The 21,400-nt window shown below is 47.8% G+C and overlaps 1 protein-coding gene across 1 annotated transcript; it reads right to left on the bottom strand.

Annotated features, from left to right (window-relative positions):
* Window positions 1-14,093: 14,093 nt before the first annotated feature.
* LOC119364063 (nudC domain-containing protein 2-like) lies at window positions 14,094-19,168 on the bottom strand. The gene is made up of 5 exons (XM_037629465.1): window positions 18,775-19,168; window positions 18,518-18,666; window positions 18,341-18,389; window positions 17,714-17,856; window positions 14,094-14,425 (listed from the first exon to the last, which is right to left on the bottom strand). The coding sequence occupies exons 1-5, from the start codon at window positions 18,821-18,823 to the stop codon at window positions 14,339-14,341; spliced, it is 477 nt and encodes a 158-aa protein (XP_037485362.1). The 5' UTR covers window positions 18,824-19,168; the 3' UTR covers window positions 14,094-14,338.
* Between the last annotated feature and the right edge of the window lie 2,232 nt (window positions 19,169-21,400).

The following is a 21,400-nucleotide window of genomic DNA, read 5'->3' as shown; positions in this document are numbered from 1 at the left end:
TTTCTATCAGGATCACGTGTTACTAATCCGTAGACTTATAAGATTGTTGGATTTAAGCTTCAGTTCAGTTCCTACTATCTTCTGTATGTTAACTGTTGATCTCGAAACCTTGATGTGCTTCTGAGTGGCTATGCCACCATTTTTGTAGCATGTCTCAAATCTTTTTGAGCATTTATAGCCGTTATGCTGTCCGAGTCATCCCAGGTTTCTAAACAGTCTGATGCATTTGCAAATCCTTTCTTTCCGTTTCCGATGTCCTTTATGGTCAGAATAAGCACACTAACCGGAGCGTTGAGGTAATTTATTGCCTCGACATATATGTTGGAATTATAATTATGACCCTAAGTGCTTAGAGGATCATCTAGTGGTCTAGCCATGATCTGTGTTTCCAGTGTGATGATTCTGGCCGTCATTATCGAAAGCATCCCGTGATACCATTTAGTTAGTAGGCATTCTATTCCTGGGTTCTTGAACCCGAGATTCACTCTACTTACTTCATGTTGATAGTGTTTGCTAGTTCCTTTAGGATATTAGTAACTTTGTGATAGTCCTCGAGGTCCGTGGTATTTCTTTCTTCCAAATACTATGAACCGCTTATGGCAGATGTTTATTGGATCAAAAGATCACAATTAGAGTACTCTTGAGGAGATCTCCATTCATAAATCGTGACTCTGCCAGTCCTATCTCTCTGCATGGGTTATCTGGAAGAAATGTTGATCTCGCTCGACATACTAATCTATGCATCCACAACTCAAAAAATTATATGTTCCTTTGAGTTGTTCTCTTTAGTTGCATTCTGACCCTCGTCTATCAATTGATAGTCAAGAGTATGCGTGCATTCGTTTATCGATGCCTATTACTCTTGTGGTCCGTCAAGCCATTCTGTCCTGAATGACTTGGAGAAACAAACTCCAGTACCTCATCCATATCTAGGATTGGGTCAAAGCAGTTGTATTCCGCAGATCAAATGCCAATCCAGCTTCTGGTTCTGTTCTACCTTGGAGTATTACCCCCTTTATGTCAGAATTGTCATGAGAACTGCACCAACTCTCATGAATTTTGACGTAGTGATACTTCTCACCACCATTAGTCATTCCCGGTCTTCGTGTTGATGCAACCGGAATACCGACAAGTGAATCGTGGTGTGTGAAATCAATACTGCTAGCAACTCCGTTGCTTGGTAGTTAAATGGACAACAACCTCATTCTTAGCGTGCTGATTTTTGAATCATCCTTCTAAGACTGATCGTGCTACCTAGTCCTTATTTCGGTGCACCCTTCGATTGATGAGTTAGGATCTTGTCAAGTCCTCACTCATTTGATCATATCGTCTTGCCCTCAAAAGCGAGATTGTTCTCGAGCTTAGTAACATACCGGTGGTTCGTGATTTTCCGAATATCTTCTCGGAAGTATTACCAGGTTGTCCCCTGACTGTTATGTTGAGCTCGTGATCAAGTTGGTTTCCAATAAACCACTCCTTCTCCAAGAATCTGTGTTGGATATTCCTGAGCTAGTTGGTTGAACTAGACAACAACTTGGAGAGTTGGAAGATAAAAGCTTGTCTGACTTAGTTCATGTTAAGGGATATCTTGTGTGTGTGTGTATGTGTTGAAGGTAGATGATTTCTTCCTTGAGTGAACCTCGTGGTAAATTATTGGATCTGTTGTCTTGCCAAAACTTTGATTTGAGTATGGGTTATCCTCAAATCAAATCAGAACCAACAATGTTCGTAATGTTGTCTTACTCGTGGTTGATCCCTCGAGCATACACCATTACATCTTTGGGTCTGACCAATACTATCACCTTGTTCACATAGTTATGGAATTCCATCTCCATGGGAATCTGGATGAATTGTTGTTGAGCCCATCGACAACATCCTTGTCTTCTCCATAATTTTGCTGAACATTAAGCTAGTGTTGGAAACTTTTGAAAGCATTTGTTCATGCTAGCTCATGAAGCATATGTTCGGATGTAAGAAGTGACTTCCTCTAGTTCATGTGCATTTGATGCAAGTTGCCGCCGTGGATTCGAGAAAGTCAATGTTGTTTCCTTTGGAATCATCCCAAATCAGTCATGCATACGTGCGAAGTATTCCGTGGTTCGGAGACTTGCAACCTCCATTCTATATGTGTCCCTAGCACACCAAGCCACTGATTGATTTGTTCAAGGAGAAGGAGTTCCTTCATAAGAGCTAATCCGGACTTATGAAAGAACTTCGATATCCTCAATGATGGTTCCCTACCCGAACTCGGTAGTGTTTTATTGTAAGACTACCATGTGATCATGTTTGCCTGGAACAGCGTGTTCACACGTGCGTAGCAGAACCAGCTCATGCTTTGGAGCTTGCTATCGTAGTTCATTCCCCGAGAATCTCGCAACGTCATCTCGTCGATTTGTGTTGCAAACTTTCGTTTTTCTTCCTAGACTCGATGAGTCTGGAATATCCTGACACCAACCAGATCTGAGTCTCAGGCAGATATGATGGTTGGAACATTTCCCCAAGAACTATAATATTGGTCCCTCGATAACTGGTAAAGTGGATGTCGTGGCCAGCACCACCCAGCCGAAAGACCTATTATTGTAGTATCTTGATTGAAGAAGTTGGCCACCTCCCCATAAGGATTTCGTAGGATTTACCTCCCTAGTTGTTCCTTATGGATTTTTGTGCTCCCGAAGTCCGACCTTTACTTGATGTTCTAGATACCAGACCATTTCAAGGAATGGGTTACGCTAGCACATTAAGGAGAGCATTAGAAGCGGAGTGCTAAATGTCTCTCGGTCGATCATCCAGATTTTATTTCCTTGGCCCCGCCAAGGGTGAAATCTGAGAAAGTGTTATCTTCCTTTGCATCTGCATCATCCATCATCATTCATCATGGTAGCAAGTTGTGTTGCCAGGATCCCTGACACGGATATTGGTAAAATCTTGATGATTATGGAAATGCTCAAGTTTTTGAGAGCACGCGCAAGTGCTAGGTTTGATCGTCGGCATTAACTGTATAGTGCTCTCAGTTTCCTCGGCAATGCTATTACCTTTTCAAACAGTGAATTCACTCTCTATTATTGGGTTCTTCCCCAGTTATCAGAATCATTCCCAGCATTTGCATTTTGTTCCCAGCTTGCACCGCCAATGTGCCATTCTACCACGGGTCTCTTCCATTTCCGGTGGTAAGCAAATTCATCCATTACGTTGTCTTCAACAAGGCAATCCACATCATCCAAGTCCGAGTATGCCATTCTACCGACCCCCTCCAAACGCTCGCTCGAGAATTGCCTTAGGCTGGTTTAAAGAGTTTCAATGATCTCTGAATCAAAGGTAATTCTTTTTGCCACTTAAGGGGATATATCTACGAGTCACGGTTCCTAAGGTGTCTCGTTGTGGTATCATGGCAACTCAACTCCTTGCTACGTTGACAATCGTTTACCACCTTTTTAAGTGTGAAATTGTTGTCTACCTAGTGAACCTTCGTCATCTGCTTCACTCCATTCCTATGGATGTGTGCTTCGTCTCTCAGCTCGAGAGATGTTGCTATGTCTCATTCCGAGAGTTAATCCCGAGTTGTTCGATCTTTGAGAAGATCGATTCCGTAGAGTTTCCTTCTGTCATCGTCATGGTGGATGGAGATTTCGAAGGCAAGACATCAAGTTCAATTTGAGCCGGACAACCAACAACCTCGAGAAGGCAGTTGGATCATGAAGTTTGTGTTACTTAGTGTCCCCTTTGTCTTCTTACCTCGCGTCTTGAATCTCGGGACGAGATTCTTGTTTAGTGGGGGCGAGTTGTCACATCCCTAACTTCTCGTGCTGCCTAGTGTTTGCATCATGTTTAAATTTCTGAAACTTGAACTGAGGAAATTTGGAAGCCTCAAAAACTTAAATAAAAGAAGGGCAAAAACCCTAAAATCTCATTCATTGTTCCAAAATGCTCTTCTTAAATGTTTGATAATTTTTGGCAAGGGTTCTGGTCCCAACCAAAATATTGAACATTTTTAGGGACTTAATCTTGGGACTTTGAATTTAAATCATTAGCTATTTGAATTTGAATTATATTCATATAATTAGAATATAATTTCAAATACCCCTGAAATATTTTATGAGCTTTTGGAAAAGTCCATCTAGCAAAACAAAAATATTCAGAGGAGTTTTTGGCATTGTTTGAATTATTTTTAAATTCAAAACAGTGGCAAAACAAATTTAAAAAAAATAGAAAACAGAACAGAAATATAAAACAGAGCACTTACCTGGCGCTCACCTCGCAGCCACCTGGTGGCCAACAGGACCGGCCCAGCCCACCTCCTCCTGTCGTCTTCCCCGCTGCCTCGGCCATCTCCTGCTTCCCCGGCCACCTCCTGCTTCCACCGCGACGCCACGGCCCTTCTAGCATCGCCACGCAGCCCCTGGCTCCCTCTCTCACTCTCCTGGCTCCTTCCCCCCTCCTCTGTTTCTCGCACGCAGCCACCGAGCGGAGCTCGTCGCCGCCGTCCACTGCCACCACGGCCACCGGGCCTCCCTCGCTTCCCCGACTAGCCCACAAGCTCCGCCACTCCGTCCTCGACCCACCTCACCGAGCCACGCCCCTCCAGAAGCCCCCGAACGACCCCACCGGGCTCGTCTTCTACCTCGGACCCGCCGGCCATCACCGTCAAATTCGTCGGCTCCGGACCGTCCCCGACCTCGCCGAGCGTTCCGTCGTCACCGCCGTGAGCCCCTCTTCCTTTCCCCTCACCTCTCTCTCTCGTGCGTGCCCTGTAGCCGCTGCCCCGCGAGCGCCCGAAGCCGCCGTCCGCCATGGCCGGCGAGCTCCGTGCCCTCGAGCACCTCTGCCTCGCGTAGTAGCTCCGACGTGCTCCTGCTGCCCCGTAGCTACCGCCTGTGCTCTCCGTTCGCTCGAACGCGAGCTGCAGCCCCACGCCCGCGCTTTCCTGAACTCCGGCCGCCGCGGAAGCGGACACCGCCATCGATTTAGGTCGTCTCCGGCGACCCCTCTAGCACCAGCCGACGCGGACGAGGCCCAGGGTTCCAACGGTGCCATTCGCGCCTCGAAACGTGGCCCGTGCTGCGTTTCCGGATCGCGCCGCCGTCTCGGGCCTCGCCGGCGTCATGTCGCCGGTGGGTTTGACCCAATTTGACCACGGCGGGACCCTCCCTGTTTCCATGACATGTGGGGCCGGCCTTTGACTGAATTAGTGTAGGATTTTAATTAGTGCTAATTGCCCTGTTAGTTTAGGTGTTAGATTAGTTAACACTAATTAATTTAGTTAATCAATTAAGCCACTGACATGTGGGCCCAGCCCTGCTGACATTTTCGTTAGCATTAGTTTAACCTTAATCAACCCAGTTAACCAACTGAGTCACTGACCTGTGGGCCCCACTGGTCAGGTTTGACGCGGACCAGCCCCTGTTGACCTGCTGACATCATGATGATGTCAGGCTGATGCAGTAATGTTTTCTGGATTTATTTTTATTCAGAAAATTCCAGAAAATTGTATAAACTTCTAAAATTCATAGAAAATCAACCGTAACTCCAAATGAGATAAATTATATATGAAAAATGATCAGAAAAATCCAATCTATCCATCTGTACTATTTTCATGCATGTTAGAACAACTTATAGGTGTTGTTTAGCACAAATCATATTAATGGCATTTAAATATCCACATATGGAGTTTGAGTTTGAATCTTGGATTCAAACCAACTTCATTTAATCTGGTTTAGTTGCATCAGCACAAATCACATCATATTGCCATGTCACATTCATGCATCATATTGTCGCATTGCATTGATTGTGTTCTTCCTTGTTTGCCGGTAATTGTCCCCTCTCGATAGACGTGTACCGGCGATGTGATCGATGACACCGATGAAGAGCTATATTATCTTCAGAAGTGCCAGGCAAGCAAAACCCCCTTGTTCATTCCGATAAAATCCCACTCTCTCGCTCCTGCTCTCTTTTACTGCATTAGGACAACAACGATTCATCTGTTACTTGTTGCGGTAGCTGAACCCCTTTATCCTTTGCATGACCTGTCATTGCCACAGTAAATAGATGAAACCCACTAGCATGAGTAGGAGTTGTTTGAGCCCTGTTGTGCCTACTCATTCATGCTTGTTTGTCATGCCTGCTACTGCTTAGAGTTGAGTCAGGTCCGATTCATCGGGGATGAATCAGATGTGTGTGAACATGTCCTACTGTGTGTGAGCTAAGTGTGTGAACACGTTTTGGTAAAGGTAGCGGTGAGAGGCCATGTAGGAGTACATGGTGGGTTGTCTCATTGAAGCCGTCCTTAGGAACTGAGTTCTGTGTTTGTGATCCATGATTCAGCTACTACCATGCATTGGGCCCTGAAATATGACCCCGCTCGACTTCTTATTCACCCTAGTCCTCTGTCCAGGAGTTGCAAGTAGTTTCTGGTGTTTGTAGCTTACTGGAGGCCGTGGACAGCGCTGACCGTAGGGGTGGGCTGTGATGCGGTAGGTACGTGGCACGGTGTACCGGATACCCGTTAGGTATCTCGGGAACCCTGCACACATCGTTTGGGGCTGTGAGCGAAACTCCGGCCGGATCTCCTCATGGATGGAACCCGAATAGGCGATAAACCTGGACTAGAGACTCGAGTGTTTAGGTAGGTCGTGGTCTACACCCATGTCGGCTTTCGCTTGAAGTCTGCCGAGCACATGTCGTGTGCAGACGCTAAGTGGTGGAAACATGTATGAAGAAGTACATCCCTGCAGAGTTAACATCATCTATTCGAATAGCCGTGTCCGCGGTAAAGGACTTCTGGGTTGCTTATGTCAGTTCATAGACAAGTGAAAGTGGATACCCTAAAATACGCAAGATAAGCGTGAGTGCTATGGATGGCGTTCTCGTTGGGAAACGAGAGCGGATCCATAGTGGTGTATTGATATGGTGAATATGTGGACTCGTGTGCGCCACCTCAAAAGAGTTACTTGCAGTCGTAGTTCAGGATAGCCACCGAGTCAAAGCTGGCTTGTTGCAGTTAAACCCCACCATCCCCTTTGTTGATAATGATGCATATGTAGATAGTTCTGATGTAAGTCTTGCTGGGTACATTTGTACTCGCGTTTGCCTATTTTATGTTTTTGCAGAGAGATGTCAGTCTCGCTAGTAGTTCCGCGTGGTCTTCGACGTTTAGCTTGTTACCTCAGCTACGATCTTGTGCCTCGGCAGGATTTGGTAGATAGTCAGGCTTCTCAGCCTTTTTCATTTATAGATGTCTGTACTCAGACATGATAGCTTCCGCTTGTGTTTTGACTTGTATGCTCTGAATGTTGGGTCATGAGACCTATGCTTGTAATATTCCGCTCCTCGGAGCCTAATGAACAAATACTTGAGTCGTAGAGTCATGTTGTGATGCCATGTTGTACTTGCACATATCGAGCATATTGTGTGTATGTTATTGAAATGCTTGGTATGTGTGGGATCTGACTATCTAGTTGTTTATCCTTAGTAGCCCCTCTTACCGGGAAATGTCTCCTAGTGTTTCCACCGAGCCAGGGTAGCTTGCTACAGCTCCGGAACACTTAGGCTGGCCGGCATGTGTCCTTCTTCGTTCCTGTGTCTGTCCCTTCGGGGAAATGTCACGCGATGGATACCGGAGTCCTGTTAGCCCGCTACAGCCCGGTTCATCGGAGTCCTGCTAGCCCAGTGCTACAGCCTGGATTCACTCGCTGATGACCGACACGTTCGATGTTGGGTCATGGATGCCTGTCCCTGTAAGTTTGTGCCACTTTGGGTTTACGACTAGCCATGTCAGCCCGGGCTCAGCGACACTGTCATATACGTGTGCCAAAAGGCGCAAACGGTCCCGGGCAAGGGTAAGGCGACACCCGTGGGAATACCGTGCGTGAGGCCGCAAAATGATATGAGGTGTTACATGCTAGATCGATGTGGCATTGAGTCGGGGTCCTGACAGGCTCAGCGCGGGTGGTGGTTTGCTTGTTCTCTTGACGTGACCCTGCTTGGCAATGGCAGTGGGTTCCTTGGTCTTGGCCGGTGACGGGCGCGATGTATGGGTTACTATGAGAGGTAAGGTGGCTAGGGCTCGTCCTCTCCCCGACAACATGTTGGCCTGTCCATCCGTGCTTGGGGTGAGCTATTCTGCCTCATGATGGGCCGGTGTCCTTCGATCTAGGATGAGAGGGCAGGGGTGCCCTCTTCGGAGGCAGAGGCGAAAGGTAGGACAACAGGGATTGGCCCTTGGGAGTTTATGGAGCGTGGCCTTCCTTCGGTGGTGAATTGCTCCCTTGTCGCGGTTGCGTCGATGGCTTGATCGGAGGCCGTCGCTTGTTGTTCCATAGTGTTTGTATCCTGTCAATTTTCGTTTCTCTTATTTTCCTTCTTTGTTGTGGTGATGGCTGTAATGTGTGGTTGTTGCTTTATATATACAGTGGGGCGAAAGCCATTTTCAGTAAAGAAAGAAGCCGAAGAGAGTTTGAATTTGTCGCTATTTGATGAAACCAGATGCCACCATGCTTAACACGTATTTCTGAATTAAAGTAATAATTGGATAAATGTGTATATTTCTATTATTACATGGCAATGCATGGTCATCCGGCTTTTGCCCGTAGCAACGCACGGGCATTCTCCTAGTGTAAGTAAAAAGGCAACTGGGCTAATTTTCTCAACAAGTATAGCGTGCCTGAGATGCCAGATATCGACATCATTCGTTTCAAAAAGAAAAAAAAACTATCGACTTCAATCCCTGAAAAACTGCATACGGAATATTCACGCTTTAGTTTTTGATTTTCTCCCCACAAGAGTCTAAGCCTTGCACACACCACAAAAATTCGAAATATATGGAATTGTAGAAGAATCTTTACATCTTTCCTTGCATAATATTGTTTGGGCAGTAGTAAAAGCATCTCCAGCCGCGCCCCCAACAAGGCCCCCAAGCGACTTTTCGGCCGCCGGCGCCAAAAAATCGGCTCAGTCACGTCCCCAAGGGCCCAGTTTTCGCCGGCTCGGGCCGAAATTGACGCCGGCGGACCCAACCCGAACCCGGCGCGCTGGGGGGCGCTCGGGGGCGCCAGGCGAATCGTTTTTGGCGCGAAAGAGCCGCGGGCCCTCCTTGCCAGCGACTCGCTTCACTACTCGCCGCTTCGTCGTCCTCATCGCCTCGTTTCCCGTGGCGAATCAATGCCAAAGCTGCCGTGCGCTGCCGCGCCAGTCAGCCTCCATTGATGCCTCACGGGCGGTGCAGTGAAGACCGGACGACGCGCGTCCCCTCGCCCGCCACGCGTAACGCGGCGACCACGCGTACTACGCGGCGCCTCCGCCTATATAAGCCGACCCCCAGCGCGCCGGAGACACGCACATAGCCTCCCCCACCGACGTGCCATTTCTCCCCCCTCCTCCCCTCCTCTCGCCGTCTCCAGTTCAAAGCATGGCCGAGCGCTTCCCAGGCGACGGCGCAGTGGCGAACGGATTTGGCCGCCGCCATCTTCACGAGGACGAAGCTCGGCTCCTTTTCGAGGCCGAGTACCCGGTCCCGCCGGACATGCGGGTGCTCGCGGCGTGGAGAATCAGCGCCGGCGGCGTCCCGGTGCCACCACCACCCACCGGGGCAGCGCGGCGTGCGGAGATCGCGCATATCCGCGCCTCCCTGCCGCGGGCGGCAAGGGAAGGACCGCGGTATGTCCCCGACAGCCCGCTCTGGGAGCCCTTCTTCCGCCGCCGCCATGCCGAACAGCTCGAGGCCACGAACGGCGTCGTGCCCTCCAGAAGGCTCAACTCCGAGGGGCGGCGCCGATGGTTGGGCATGCCCGGCCGCACGCTGGAGGCCGTCCTCGAGTACATCGAGGGCGGCAACACGCCGAGGCTCAAGTACCCCACTCCCCCGTCCTTCTCTCGCCGACGTGGGAGCTCGTGGATGCCGAGGCGCATGGAGCAGCCCGGGGCGTTCTCCTCCTCGTCCGGCCGCTCGTCCGGCTCTCCCTACCTCCGCCCCGTCAAGCCGGAACCCCAAGACACGCCTGTCAGCGGGCGCACCCGCAGCTCTGGCATCCGCATCGACGACTCCACTCCCCCCTCTGGCCGCTTCGTCCTCGTCGCACCCAAGCCGGAGTCCGGTCTGCCCGCGGAGTACGAGGAGATAGCCCGGCGCGGCTTCTCCGACGAGGAGGCCCTACAGTGGGCGCGGGACGACTACCTTCGCGACGAGATGGTCCGGCAGCGCCAGGCCCTGGAGGAGATAGCCGCCCGCAAACGTGGGCGTGAGGACGAGCACGGCGTCGTGATCCTCGACAGCGACGGCGATGAGGACGCCCCCGGACCGTCCAACCCGCCGCTCCAACTGGGGGAGGGTTGCAGCAGGGACGGCGGCCGCGGCGGAGGCGGCGGCAGCGACGACGATGACGACGACGATGACGACGGCGGCGATTACACACGGTTCTACAGCCTCCTCGGCATGTAGAACTGCAAGGGCGGCGGGCGGCGAGGAGCGGCGAGGGAGACGGCGAGGAGCAGCCTAGTAGTTTTTTTTCTTTTTTTGTAAAATATGTTTAAATTTGAACGAACTCGCCGAAGTTTGGGTTGAATTTGCGCCGTGTTTGTGTCGTAATTACAATTTTCAAAAAAACGTGGGCGCTGCGACTGTGGGGCATCACGCCCCCAGCGCGCGGTTTAACGTCGGTGCGCCCTCAGTGGGCGATTTTTAGCGCCTCCTGAGGGGCCAACGGCTGGAGATGCTCTAACCTTTACTTGCACCAGGACGTGCACTAAAAGAATACGTGCAATTTCAGTACGGGGAGCGAAGCAATCTACAGTGTAAAAAACACGAACTTTTAAGAGCAACTCTAGCAGAGCTGTCATATTCATAATCTATCAAAAATAATAAAGGTAAACATAAAGTCCACGTATCTCAGCCTCCAATCTTTTTCACTTATTTCGTCCTTCAACGTCACACACTTGTATGAGCAACATTTCATTCAGAAGCAACCATGCACATATTCTTAATAAAATGCAGGAACAAATGAAACATCATGCACACATTCAACCTACATGTACAAATGACATGTCGCCGGCTCCCATGTGTGCACACTCCACTCCTCTTGTGTATTGGTCACACCATGCCATCCTAAAACGCAAGAGCTTTGCTCGTGTTATCTCCCAAAACGATCTTGATTTTGCAGCCATGGTATTTGGATCAAACATCATCCACCGGTTCTCCTCAACCACCTTCTCTTGCATCAACCGATTCTCCTTAAGTTGAAGCATACACACCTCAGTCTCTTCCTTGTGCTTTTTTACTTTCGTGCATAACCTTTCGCCTCGCCTTCTTCTATTCTAGCCTCCTCACCTCCATCTCCAACTTTTCTTGTTTCCTCTCTCCCCTTCAATTCATTCCTTGACTTGATCCACTCATCGATCTTGACTTCCATAGCCTCTAGCTCTCTTGTCTCTTTACCACCTCCTTCGATTTCTTCCGCCTGGCAGCCCCACGCTACACGCCAAAGTGGTATTTCTAGGCCTCCTTCATCCCCACCATCTTCCTCGCCATCATCCAATTCTAGAGAGGAAGAGATCGATGACCTCAGTTTTCTGGAGGAGCCACCTCATTACTCCTTTTCTACTTCTCATTACCATCCAATTCTTTCCAGCAATGTTGGGGCCAAATGCTTTTGACCTTTGCCTTGGGCATTTGCTTGTACCTTTCTTGTTATCCCATCATAAATCACAAATGGGCAATGATGTAATGCTGAAAGTTATATGCAAAGACGATGTTGAGAAATATGGCAAGAGTGTTCACATATCCGCCAATGGTGACACCACTAGAACGCAAGTTCCTCACTTGCTCCACAATCTACCCGGTGGTTGCACATCTCTTGAATTGTACCCCATCCATTTGTGAGAGATTTGAGCGTACAGTTGGATTTATGCCTAATGTGTTGACAAAACTTTTCTTGATGCACTTTCAATACTTTGATTGGTTCGATCTTTCCTAGCGACTGCATCAAGAGTAATATCATGTCATGCCATCACCAGAGCAATGTTCTCTTCATTGTAGTTGGCAAACCGAAGTTCTTTCTTCCTTGAAGCGAGGGTGGCATGGAACGTGGGTGACATGGAATTGATCCAATTTCATTTCTTTCCTCGCCTAATCCAATTCCTAAAAGTGCAATACATATGTGTTGTCAGGAGAGAAGTCTCGGCTACTCAAATCATTGGTCTCAGTGAATCACCCATTGTACCTGTCGAGAAAAGATACATTATTAACCACCAAACCACCAAAGTGCATAAAAGCATCACTGCACACAAAGATTGTCAAATTCCAACCATTGTTCCACTATCACATTGCATTGAAGTGAACAAATTGAAAGATAAGGGAGGATTCTTTTTACCAACTCGGCAAATCATCAAATGCTTTTGCGTTCGTAGGTCTAGGATCTATAAAGTATGTCTAGAGGTGGTGGGTGAATAAACTACTAAGCCAAAAGATGAACTCTTCTCCCAAATTTTAGTTTCCATGGCAATTTTATGATTTTCTAGTAATCTATTAAGCACCCTACACATGCCAGTCTACAAGACTATATGAAGTGGAAAATAAAGATATGCAAGTGTAAGTAACAAAGTAGGGTTAGAGATATGCAAACACGGGTTGACTCAGGGAAGATTTTTCCTATGGTTCAGATAGTTGGTGTTATCTTACATCCAGGTTGATGGAGGCTTTGATCCATAGAGAATCTAAGATCACAAGGATCCCGGTTGCAAGATCCCACTAAGGGATGGTCCACGAAAGATACACAACCAGGAAGGGTGCACAAAGGAACAACCAACCTATGCCACCATAGCATACGCCCACAAAGACTACCCTCACTAACGGTAGATCTTCTCTAAGTAGGCAATCTCGAGCTCTTGGTTTCTCACAAGCTTCAAGAATTCCAAGCACCTAACCGATCTAGGAGACACACACCCTCCAAAAGTAATAAGATTGAGGCTACTTGGGGATGAATGCCTTGATCTTGTGTTTCAGAGGATAATATCCTCAACACTCAACTCTATCAACATTTGGCTTTTTGGATTGGAGAATAGGAGTGGAAAGCAAGAGGGTATTAGATCTCAGAGGACTGACTTGGATTGTTATGTAGAAACTCTCTGAAATCGGCACAAGGAGGAGTTCTCTCTCGGAACATATAATGGGAGTGGGGTTTACTTCGAGTGAACATGTGGGATGGGTGGGGGTATAAATAGACTGGATCAAAAATCTGACAACTACAAACTTTTTGACACAGCTCGGAGGTTTCGACCTATACAAAAGGTAAATGTGGCAGCTTTCAACCTTCTTGGAAGGTTCGACCAGAAGCCATTCAGATGTTTTGAGGTGAACACCGCAAAAGTGGCACACTCTCTGTTACAGCTTTGAAAATTTGGAGCCAAGGGGTTCAAATTTTTTCAGGGGAGAACCTAAACTTCTTTGACAGTTTGACCAGAAGCCATTCAGAGGTTCTGAGCTGAACACCGGAAAAGTGGCACACTCTCTCTTACTGCACTGAAAATTTGGAGCGAAGGGGTTCAAAATTTTTGAGGGGAGAACAAAAGGTTTGCTAGATGAGTTGGCAAATTCAAGTGGAAGTCTTGGGCCCGGATGGCTAAGGATCTGCAACGGCTATACTTGGTGAATTTCTAGGCGGTTCCAACTGGAAGAGCTCAACAGCTCCGAAGCATGGAAGTTGGATAAATAGTAGAGGAATTGTGCATGCTTTTGAGGGCCCTGGAGTTTGATCTTTAAGCAAGCAGATGGAGAAAGAATCTCATCACAACATTCAAATCCCCTTTTGATAGTAGCAGCAATACCTATGGACTCCATGTGATCTTGAATCAATAAAACCACAAAAATGGATGATCCTTATCCTAGCAAAGACATAATCAATCCAATGAAATCAATGGTATTTTATTAGAGAAAGTTTTACCAAGAAGCAAGACCGACGCATCATAGATACAATTCTCACGCTGCATTTGAAACTTCAAAACCACCGCATGGTCACAACTCACAACTATAATACACCCTCCGATCCACCGCATGTTCACAACTATAATACTCCCTCCTATCCAAAATAAGTGTCGTGAAGTACCACATATGCATAATGTTCCCACCATCGAGGGACTCTTATTAGGTTCAGTGGATAGAGCAGGTTCAGCAACAAAGTTTCACCTTGGCATGATCGGCAAGAAGGTCAACATCATACATCACCATTATTTCCAGGGTAAACACTGAATAATCCGAAAACACATTGTTTTCACAATTAACATATGTGATAGGTACAGTTGTCGCATTTGACAAGATGCATCAATGATCCAGCAAGATTTTTTGAGTTGAGCTTCTTCAATCAGTGTGAATTCCACCCATGAAGGTCCTTGGGTCAGGGCAGGTACCACTGAACTGGGCCTGCGAAAAATCAAACCCTGGATTCTGCATACACAGAACATAGATATGAAGGACAACGTTAATGCACATGCCATAGGTAACTCAAAACACACACAACATCCATTCACAAACGTAAGTTGGTCTTTTCCTATTCAGTTTCCCATGCAAGACTTTGACTGAATTTCTATTGTAGTATCCTGGTCGAAATGATAATAATAATACAGATTACAGAAGTATTTTTGCAAGGTAATCTGGCACTACTTATGTAGTACATATATATACTTTTAAACTGTTAATGGACAAAGTTGCAAAAGATTTATGGCAATGACCCAATGGCCAGTTATATTTAATGATGGATAAAGCACCGGTATAAAACTAGGCCAGCATGTCATATGATTGTTAACCAAGTATATTTTCTTTAGAATAGTACTGGCTCATAAAACTCCAGTTTGCAAAAAGAATCCTGCATGAGTGTTAGTAGTTTCAACTAGCAGCTACACTTTCTTAAAACAAGACAATAACTTTTTCAGTAACTCTTATGTTTTTCTCATCATGACAAGTGGGCAATAAATCATAGGTGTTCGGTTTCTAAAATGTTTGGCAAAATGACTGATACTGCCATGTGCAAGGCCAATGTATAGTGTGAGATTGCCTATTTGCAATATAACACAAAACACATGGATGCATGATAAGCAAGATCACTATTAGATAACCACCAATAGTTTCCCATACAATCAAGGCCTGTAATCCTATAGTGTTATGACCGGCATATACTACAGCCCAGGCAGTTAGGGGCCTGGCCCAGTTATCTTATCGTTATTAGGGGCTTAGCCCAGTTATCGTATTTGGAGATTATATAAACTCATGTAAGAACTCGTTTGAAGTTAAGCAGAAGCAATCATATTTGCTCGGCTTCCTGAAGGGAGCCGGGAGACCTAACCCTAGCCGCCGCGTCATGCTCCCTCCCTCTCTCTCGCACTCGTGACGACGGCGCCCCAGCGCCGGCGACCTCGCCTTCCTCCTCGCCAAGCCCCCTTCCACCCGTACAACCTACGAGCTAGACCTGGTAGGATCCCAGATCCTATCAATCTGGTATCAGGTGTCTCAGGCTCGATCATGTCCGCGCCACCCCCTCCCTCCCGCTGTCGATCGCCTCTTTGTCGCCGATGACCACCGCAGCCAGCACGCCGTCCTTGACCGGGCCGGTCTCCTCCACCGCCTGGACGCCACCCGCGCCCGCCCCCGCTGTGCTCACCCGGAGGAGATGACAGCGGCGCTCCGGGACCTGACTCAGGCGGTCCAGGGCATCCACACCTTCCTCGCGGGCACTATGGGCTGCAGCCGCCCGCCCCCGTCACCACCATCACGGGGCCGCAGCAACTCCCATGGCAGCCGCCACCACCAGCAACCTCTGCCGCATCCATCATGCCGCTACCGGTGGCGATCTCAGGGCCGGGCCTTCCGTCAACGGCGCCCGGTGTGCCCATCCACCAGGTCCGTTTCCCCCCGTCGCCATCTCCGCTACCGGCCTGGCTCGCCGGGTCCATCGAGCCGGTCTACACGATGGCCTCAGGACAGCCACACGTGCTGTCACCGCCAGCGCCGCCCCCGACCATGCAGTTCGGCGGGTCCTCAGGCACCGCGGGTCCCTACGATGGTGTGGACGGGCCTCTTTTCCATGGCGGTACTCTGCAACCTGCACACTCGGCGCCGTCACCCTCGTTGTTCCGCGCTGATGACACATACCCGCCCGTCGTCCACGCCCATCCACCGTCGAGATTCTCCAAGCTAGAGTTCGCGACCTACGACGGCACCGCCGACGCCCTGAATTGGCTCAACCAATGCGACCAATTTTTCAGGCAGCAGCGCACTCTTGCGCCCGACCGCACCTGGATCGCCTCCTATCATCTACGAGGCACCGCCCAGACATGGTATTACGCCCTCGATCAGGACGAGGGCGGCATGCCACCATGGGAGCGTTTCCGCGATCCCTGCCTCTTGCGCTTCGGTCCGCCTATACGCGGGAGCCGTCTGGCGGAGTTTGGGCGCCTTCCGTTCCTCACCACAGTGCAAGACTTCGCCAACCGCTTCCAGGCACTGGCGTGCCACGCCCCCGGCGTTTCGGCTCGTCAGCGGGCTGAGCTCTTCGTCGGCGGCCTACCGGACACATCCGCGTGGACGTGGAGATGCGCGGGCCACAAGACCTCCAGACGGCCATGTACTACGCCCGCGCTTTCGAGCGCCGCGCAATGGCCATCCAGCAGGCGTCACTGCCCCGGGCCGTTGGGCCGCCACCCTGGCCGGAAGTTCCCGCGCAGGGTCGGCCTGCTCAGGCTTCCGCGGCGCCCCTCGCCACGACCGCGGTGCGCCCGTTCCGCCAGCTCACCCCGGCCGAGTAACTCAAGCGTCGCCGCCAAGGGTTGTGCTTCAACTGCGACGAGCCCTACGTGCCCGGACACGTCTGCCCGCGACTCTTCTACATGGAGGCTGCGGACTACATTGAGGAGGACACCGCCGCCGCCGGGCTCGGCGACCTGCCCGCCCCAACTGACGCGGAGGTGTTTGGCGCCCGTTGATCACCTCGAGGAGTTCCGCAAGCGCTTCCCCGCCTTCCAGCTCGAGGACGAGCTGTTTGTGCAGGCGGGGAGAGATGTTATGACCGGCATATACTACAGCCCAGGCAGTTAGGGGCCTAGCCCAGTTATCTTATCGTTACTAGGGGCTTAGCCCAGTTATCATATTTGGTGATTATATAAACTCATGTAAGGACTCGTTTGAAGTTAAGCAGAAGCAATCATATTTGCTCGGCTTCCTGAAGGGGGCCGGGAGACCTAACCCTAGCCGCCACGTCCTGCTCCCTCCCTCTCTCTCGCACACGTGACGACGGCGCCCCAGCGCCGACGACCTCGCCTTCCTCCTCGCCAAGCCCCCTTCCACCCCTACAACCTACGAGCTAGACCTGGTAGGATCCCAGATCCTATCATATAGCCAGCTCATTTGGATAATTTCCAAACCCTACAATTGCTATGTTTGCCAGGAAGGATCGGAGAACCAATGTTCAGTGTAGACAGCAGAGCAAGACCAAAATCAGAGTTCTTTCGACCATTTCTGTAATCTGACTTGAGACATTAGTGCATTGCAGTACCAATCCAATTGACATCAGGCTCTGCTTCATATCACATATTATCGGTAAGGCAATAAGCATGTGCAAAATTAACAAAATAACTACTTAGACATACAGGGACCCACAAGTGAGGCGGAACTGACTACACAGAAAAAGGAATGCACAGTAAACAGAAGGGAAACTATGTCTGCACAGTAAATTGATTATACCTCTTCTTGAAACCTTTGCAGCATAAGCCGTTTCTGTTCCTGGTCTGCAGCATATGGATCTAAGCTACCTTGGCCTTTTATTGGAGATGCCCATGTTTTCCCCTTTTCCCTTTTTTGCAGAGTGATATGCAATTCACCGTCCTCTGCATTGTAATCACAATGATCCATATTAAAAATATAGAGCAGCAAAAGGCGCTAATGACGTAATGGTTGATATACATGTCTCCCTAATGCTTGATAAACCTCATACCGGTGACTTCTCACCCATGGCAGCATACCCATATGCAAACTAGCCCACAAAATAATGGCACTCCACAAAATTACTGCAGCATATGGTGCACTGAATAAATGTAGTTTGTTTTTCCTTTTCCTACATTGATATTTTGTAAATGGACCAGAGAAAAAGGTTTTATGCCATTAAATAATTCATTCACTGCAGAGTGAAGAAGAGCTAAATCCAGTAAAAACTCGTAGATGATTTCTGCATTAAATGTGCCACTGCAGAGTGCACTGGATGAGCTGATTGCGCAATCTTGTTCTGCACTAACCCAATCAGATAACTAAAATCCGCCAAAACTCTGCAGCTGGGAGGCCAATAATTCCAGGTGGGAGAGAAATGAGCCATACCTATCGTCCAGAAAGACGAATCGGTCTTCACTGGGTGCATAAGGTCATGCTGCAAAACAACCCACATAACAAATTTAAAGATACAAACACAAATCAAGAAAGAGCTCAATATTTAGCACGAGCTCGAGTGCAATGGAATTGGAAGGGAGAGAGAGAAAGAGAGAGTAAATCACGGACGTTGAGGTAGGGCGGGTGGCCGCGAATGCCGACCTCAACGTGGCCGGCCTGGATCACACACTGAATCAGCTTGGTGGGCACGTTCTTGGGGAGCTCGATGTACATGTTCACCTCCTCCAGCGACTGGTCCCATTCGAAAACATTCTGCCCTGCGCCCCCACGCAATCCATTGGGGAAGAGGAGGGGAGAAATAATACGTGAGGGCAGGCTCTGGAACGCTCTAGAAGAAAGTGGAGCGTTAGACCGGGGAGGCTTACCATTGTGGACGAAGGCATGGCGCTTCTCGGGTGCCAGCCTCTCCGCCATGGCCGCGGGATTCGGCGCTCGCGACGCTTCTAGAGGCTTCTGGATCGGCTGAGGAACGCGATGGTTGAGGGAGATGGAGAAGAAGCGACGGCGCAGAACGCCACTCCCGCGATGTCAACGACTAAGGAGGGCGGCGGCAAGTAGGGTTTGGTGGTGTCGTCGATATACGTGGAGGGCTGGAGGCAGACAAACCAAGCAAAGGGGATATGTGGAGGAGGCCGAGAGGAGCACGTAGATGTCGCCGGAGGTGGCGGGGGCCGCCGGAGCCCGCAGAATCTGCCGCGTAGGCGGTCTGCTTCGGCCAAACAGCGGGTTGTTTCGATTGGGGGGAGATGGACTCCTCGAGGGCTATCTGGTTTCCTCAGGCAACCGGATCACCGAATGGACGGGCAGCCGGACATGGAAATCCCTATTCGCCGCTCGCTGCGGCAAACTGTCGGGCTACCGCACAGGGCAGCGATGCGAGCGACAAACATGGGCCGGCCCACTTCGAGATTTACACAGGTGCGGCCGACCGATTTTAGGAACCTTCTAGAAGGTTCCCTAAACCGGGTTTTTTTCTGTGTTCTTTCCTTTTCGGTTTTTTGGTTTACTATTCTGTTTTATTTTTCCTTTTTCCTTTTCCTTCTTTTTTGTTTTTCCATTTTCTTTTTTCTGTTTCTTATATTTTCTTTTTCTTTCCTTTCCTTTTCCTTTCTCTTTTTCTCCTTCACAAAACTGTACACAAATTTCAAGAAAGATTCCATTTTTCCAAAATTCGTTCAAAGTTTCAAAAACTATGCATGTTTCAATTTTTGTTTGTAAATTTATAAAATATTAGAATTCAAAATTTGTTCGCGTGTTTGAAAATTTGTTGACAAACTTAAATATTGTTCTGGTTGTCAAATTTGTACACAAATTTAAAAATGTTCAATCTTTTAAAAAAATGTAATTTCCAAATTATGTTCAATCTTTGACAATTTCTTCCAGTTTTCAAAATTTTGTTCAGAAATTTCATAAAAGTCTATAATTTCAAAAAATGTTTGCTTAATTTTGAAAATTGTTCTAAATCTCAAAAAGTGTTCGACTTTTTAAATTTTGTTCCCAAACTAAGAAATGTTCGGTTTCAACAATATGTTCCCGTTTTCAATATTGTTCAAAATGTTGAAAATATTAACAATTTAAAATTTGTTCACAAATTCAAAAAATATTTGCGTTTTAAAATTTTGTTCACAAATTCGGTATTGTCCACAAAATTCAAAAATGTTCCCGTTTTCATAATGTGTTCACAAATTCAGAAAAATTCCATGTTTTTAATTTTTTTTCATCTAAAAAATTGTTCCTCTTTTTCTAAATATGTTCACAAATTCAACAAATGTTCAGGTTTCCAAATTTGTGCACAAATTAAAAACGTTCCTGCACAAGTTAATATTTCCAGCAAATACCTAAGTTGAGAGATATGAAGTCTCCAACAAGTTCTATAGCTAAAAGATGGAGGAGAATCGCTCAATTAGTGAGCGTGCGCTCAGATTGTCTGGGTACTTCAATCGCTTGAATCAAGTGGGAGTTAATCTTCCAGATAAGATAGTGATTGACAGAATTCTCTAGTCACCATCACTAAGTTACTAGAACTTCGTGATGAACTATAGTATGCAAGGGATGACGAAAACGATTCCCGAGCTCTTCGTGATGTTGAAATCGACGAAGGTAGAAATCAAGAAAGAGCATCAAGTGTTGATGATTGACAAGACCACTAGTTTCAAGAAAAGGGCAAAGGGAAAGAAAGGAAAACTTCAAGTAGAATGGCAAACAAGTTGTCACTCCCGTGAAGAAGCCCAAAGCTAGACCAAAGCCTGAAACTGAGTGCTTCTACTGCAAAGGAAATGGTCACCGGAAGCAGAAATGCCCTGAATATTTGATGGATAAGAAGGATGGCAAAGTGAACAAGAGTATATTTGATATACAGGTTATTGATGTGTGCCTTACTAGTGTTTATAGTAGCCCCTGAGTATTTGATACTTGTTCGGTTGCTAAGATTAGTAACTCGAAACAGGAGTTACAGAATAAACAGACTAGTTGAAGGGGAAGTGACGATGAGTGTTGGAAGTAGTTCCAAGATTGATATGATCATCATTGCACACTCCCTATACTTTCAGGATTAGTGTGTTAAACCTAAATAAATGTTATTTGGCGTTTGCGTTGAGCATGAATATGATTTGATCATGTTTATTGCAATACGGTTATTCATTTAAAGTCAGAGAATAATTGTTGTTCTATTTACATGAATAAAACCTTCAATGGTCATACACCCAGTGAAAATAGTTTGTTGCATCTCGATCGTAGTGATACACATATTCATAATATTGATGCCAAAAGATGCAAAGTTAATAATGATAGTGCAACCTATTAGTGGCACTGCAGTTTAGGTCATATTGGTGTAAAGCGCATGCAGAAACTCCATGCTGATGGGATTTCGGAATCACTTGGTTATGAATCATTTGATGCTTGCGAACCGTGCCTTTTGGGTAAGATGACTAAAACTCTGTTCTCCGGAACAATGGAACAAGCTACTGATTTATTGGAAATAATACATACCGA

The sequence above is a fragment of the Triticum dicoccoides genome, chromosome 2B (assembly GCF_002162155.2).
Source record: "Triticum dicoccoides isolate Atlit2015 ecotype Zavitan chromosome 2B, WEW_v2.0, whole genome shotgun sequence".
Taxonomy (NCBI): Eukaryota; Viridiplantae; Streptophyta; class Magnoliopsida; order Poales; family Poaceae; genus Triticum; species Triticum dicoccoides.
Note: the sequence above shows the minus strand (reverse complement) of the source record. Positions and strands in the feature narration are given on the sequence as shown.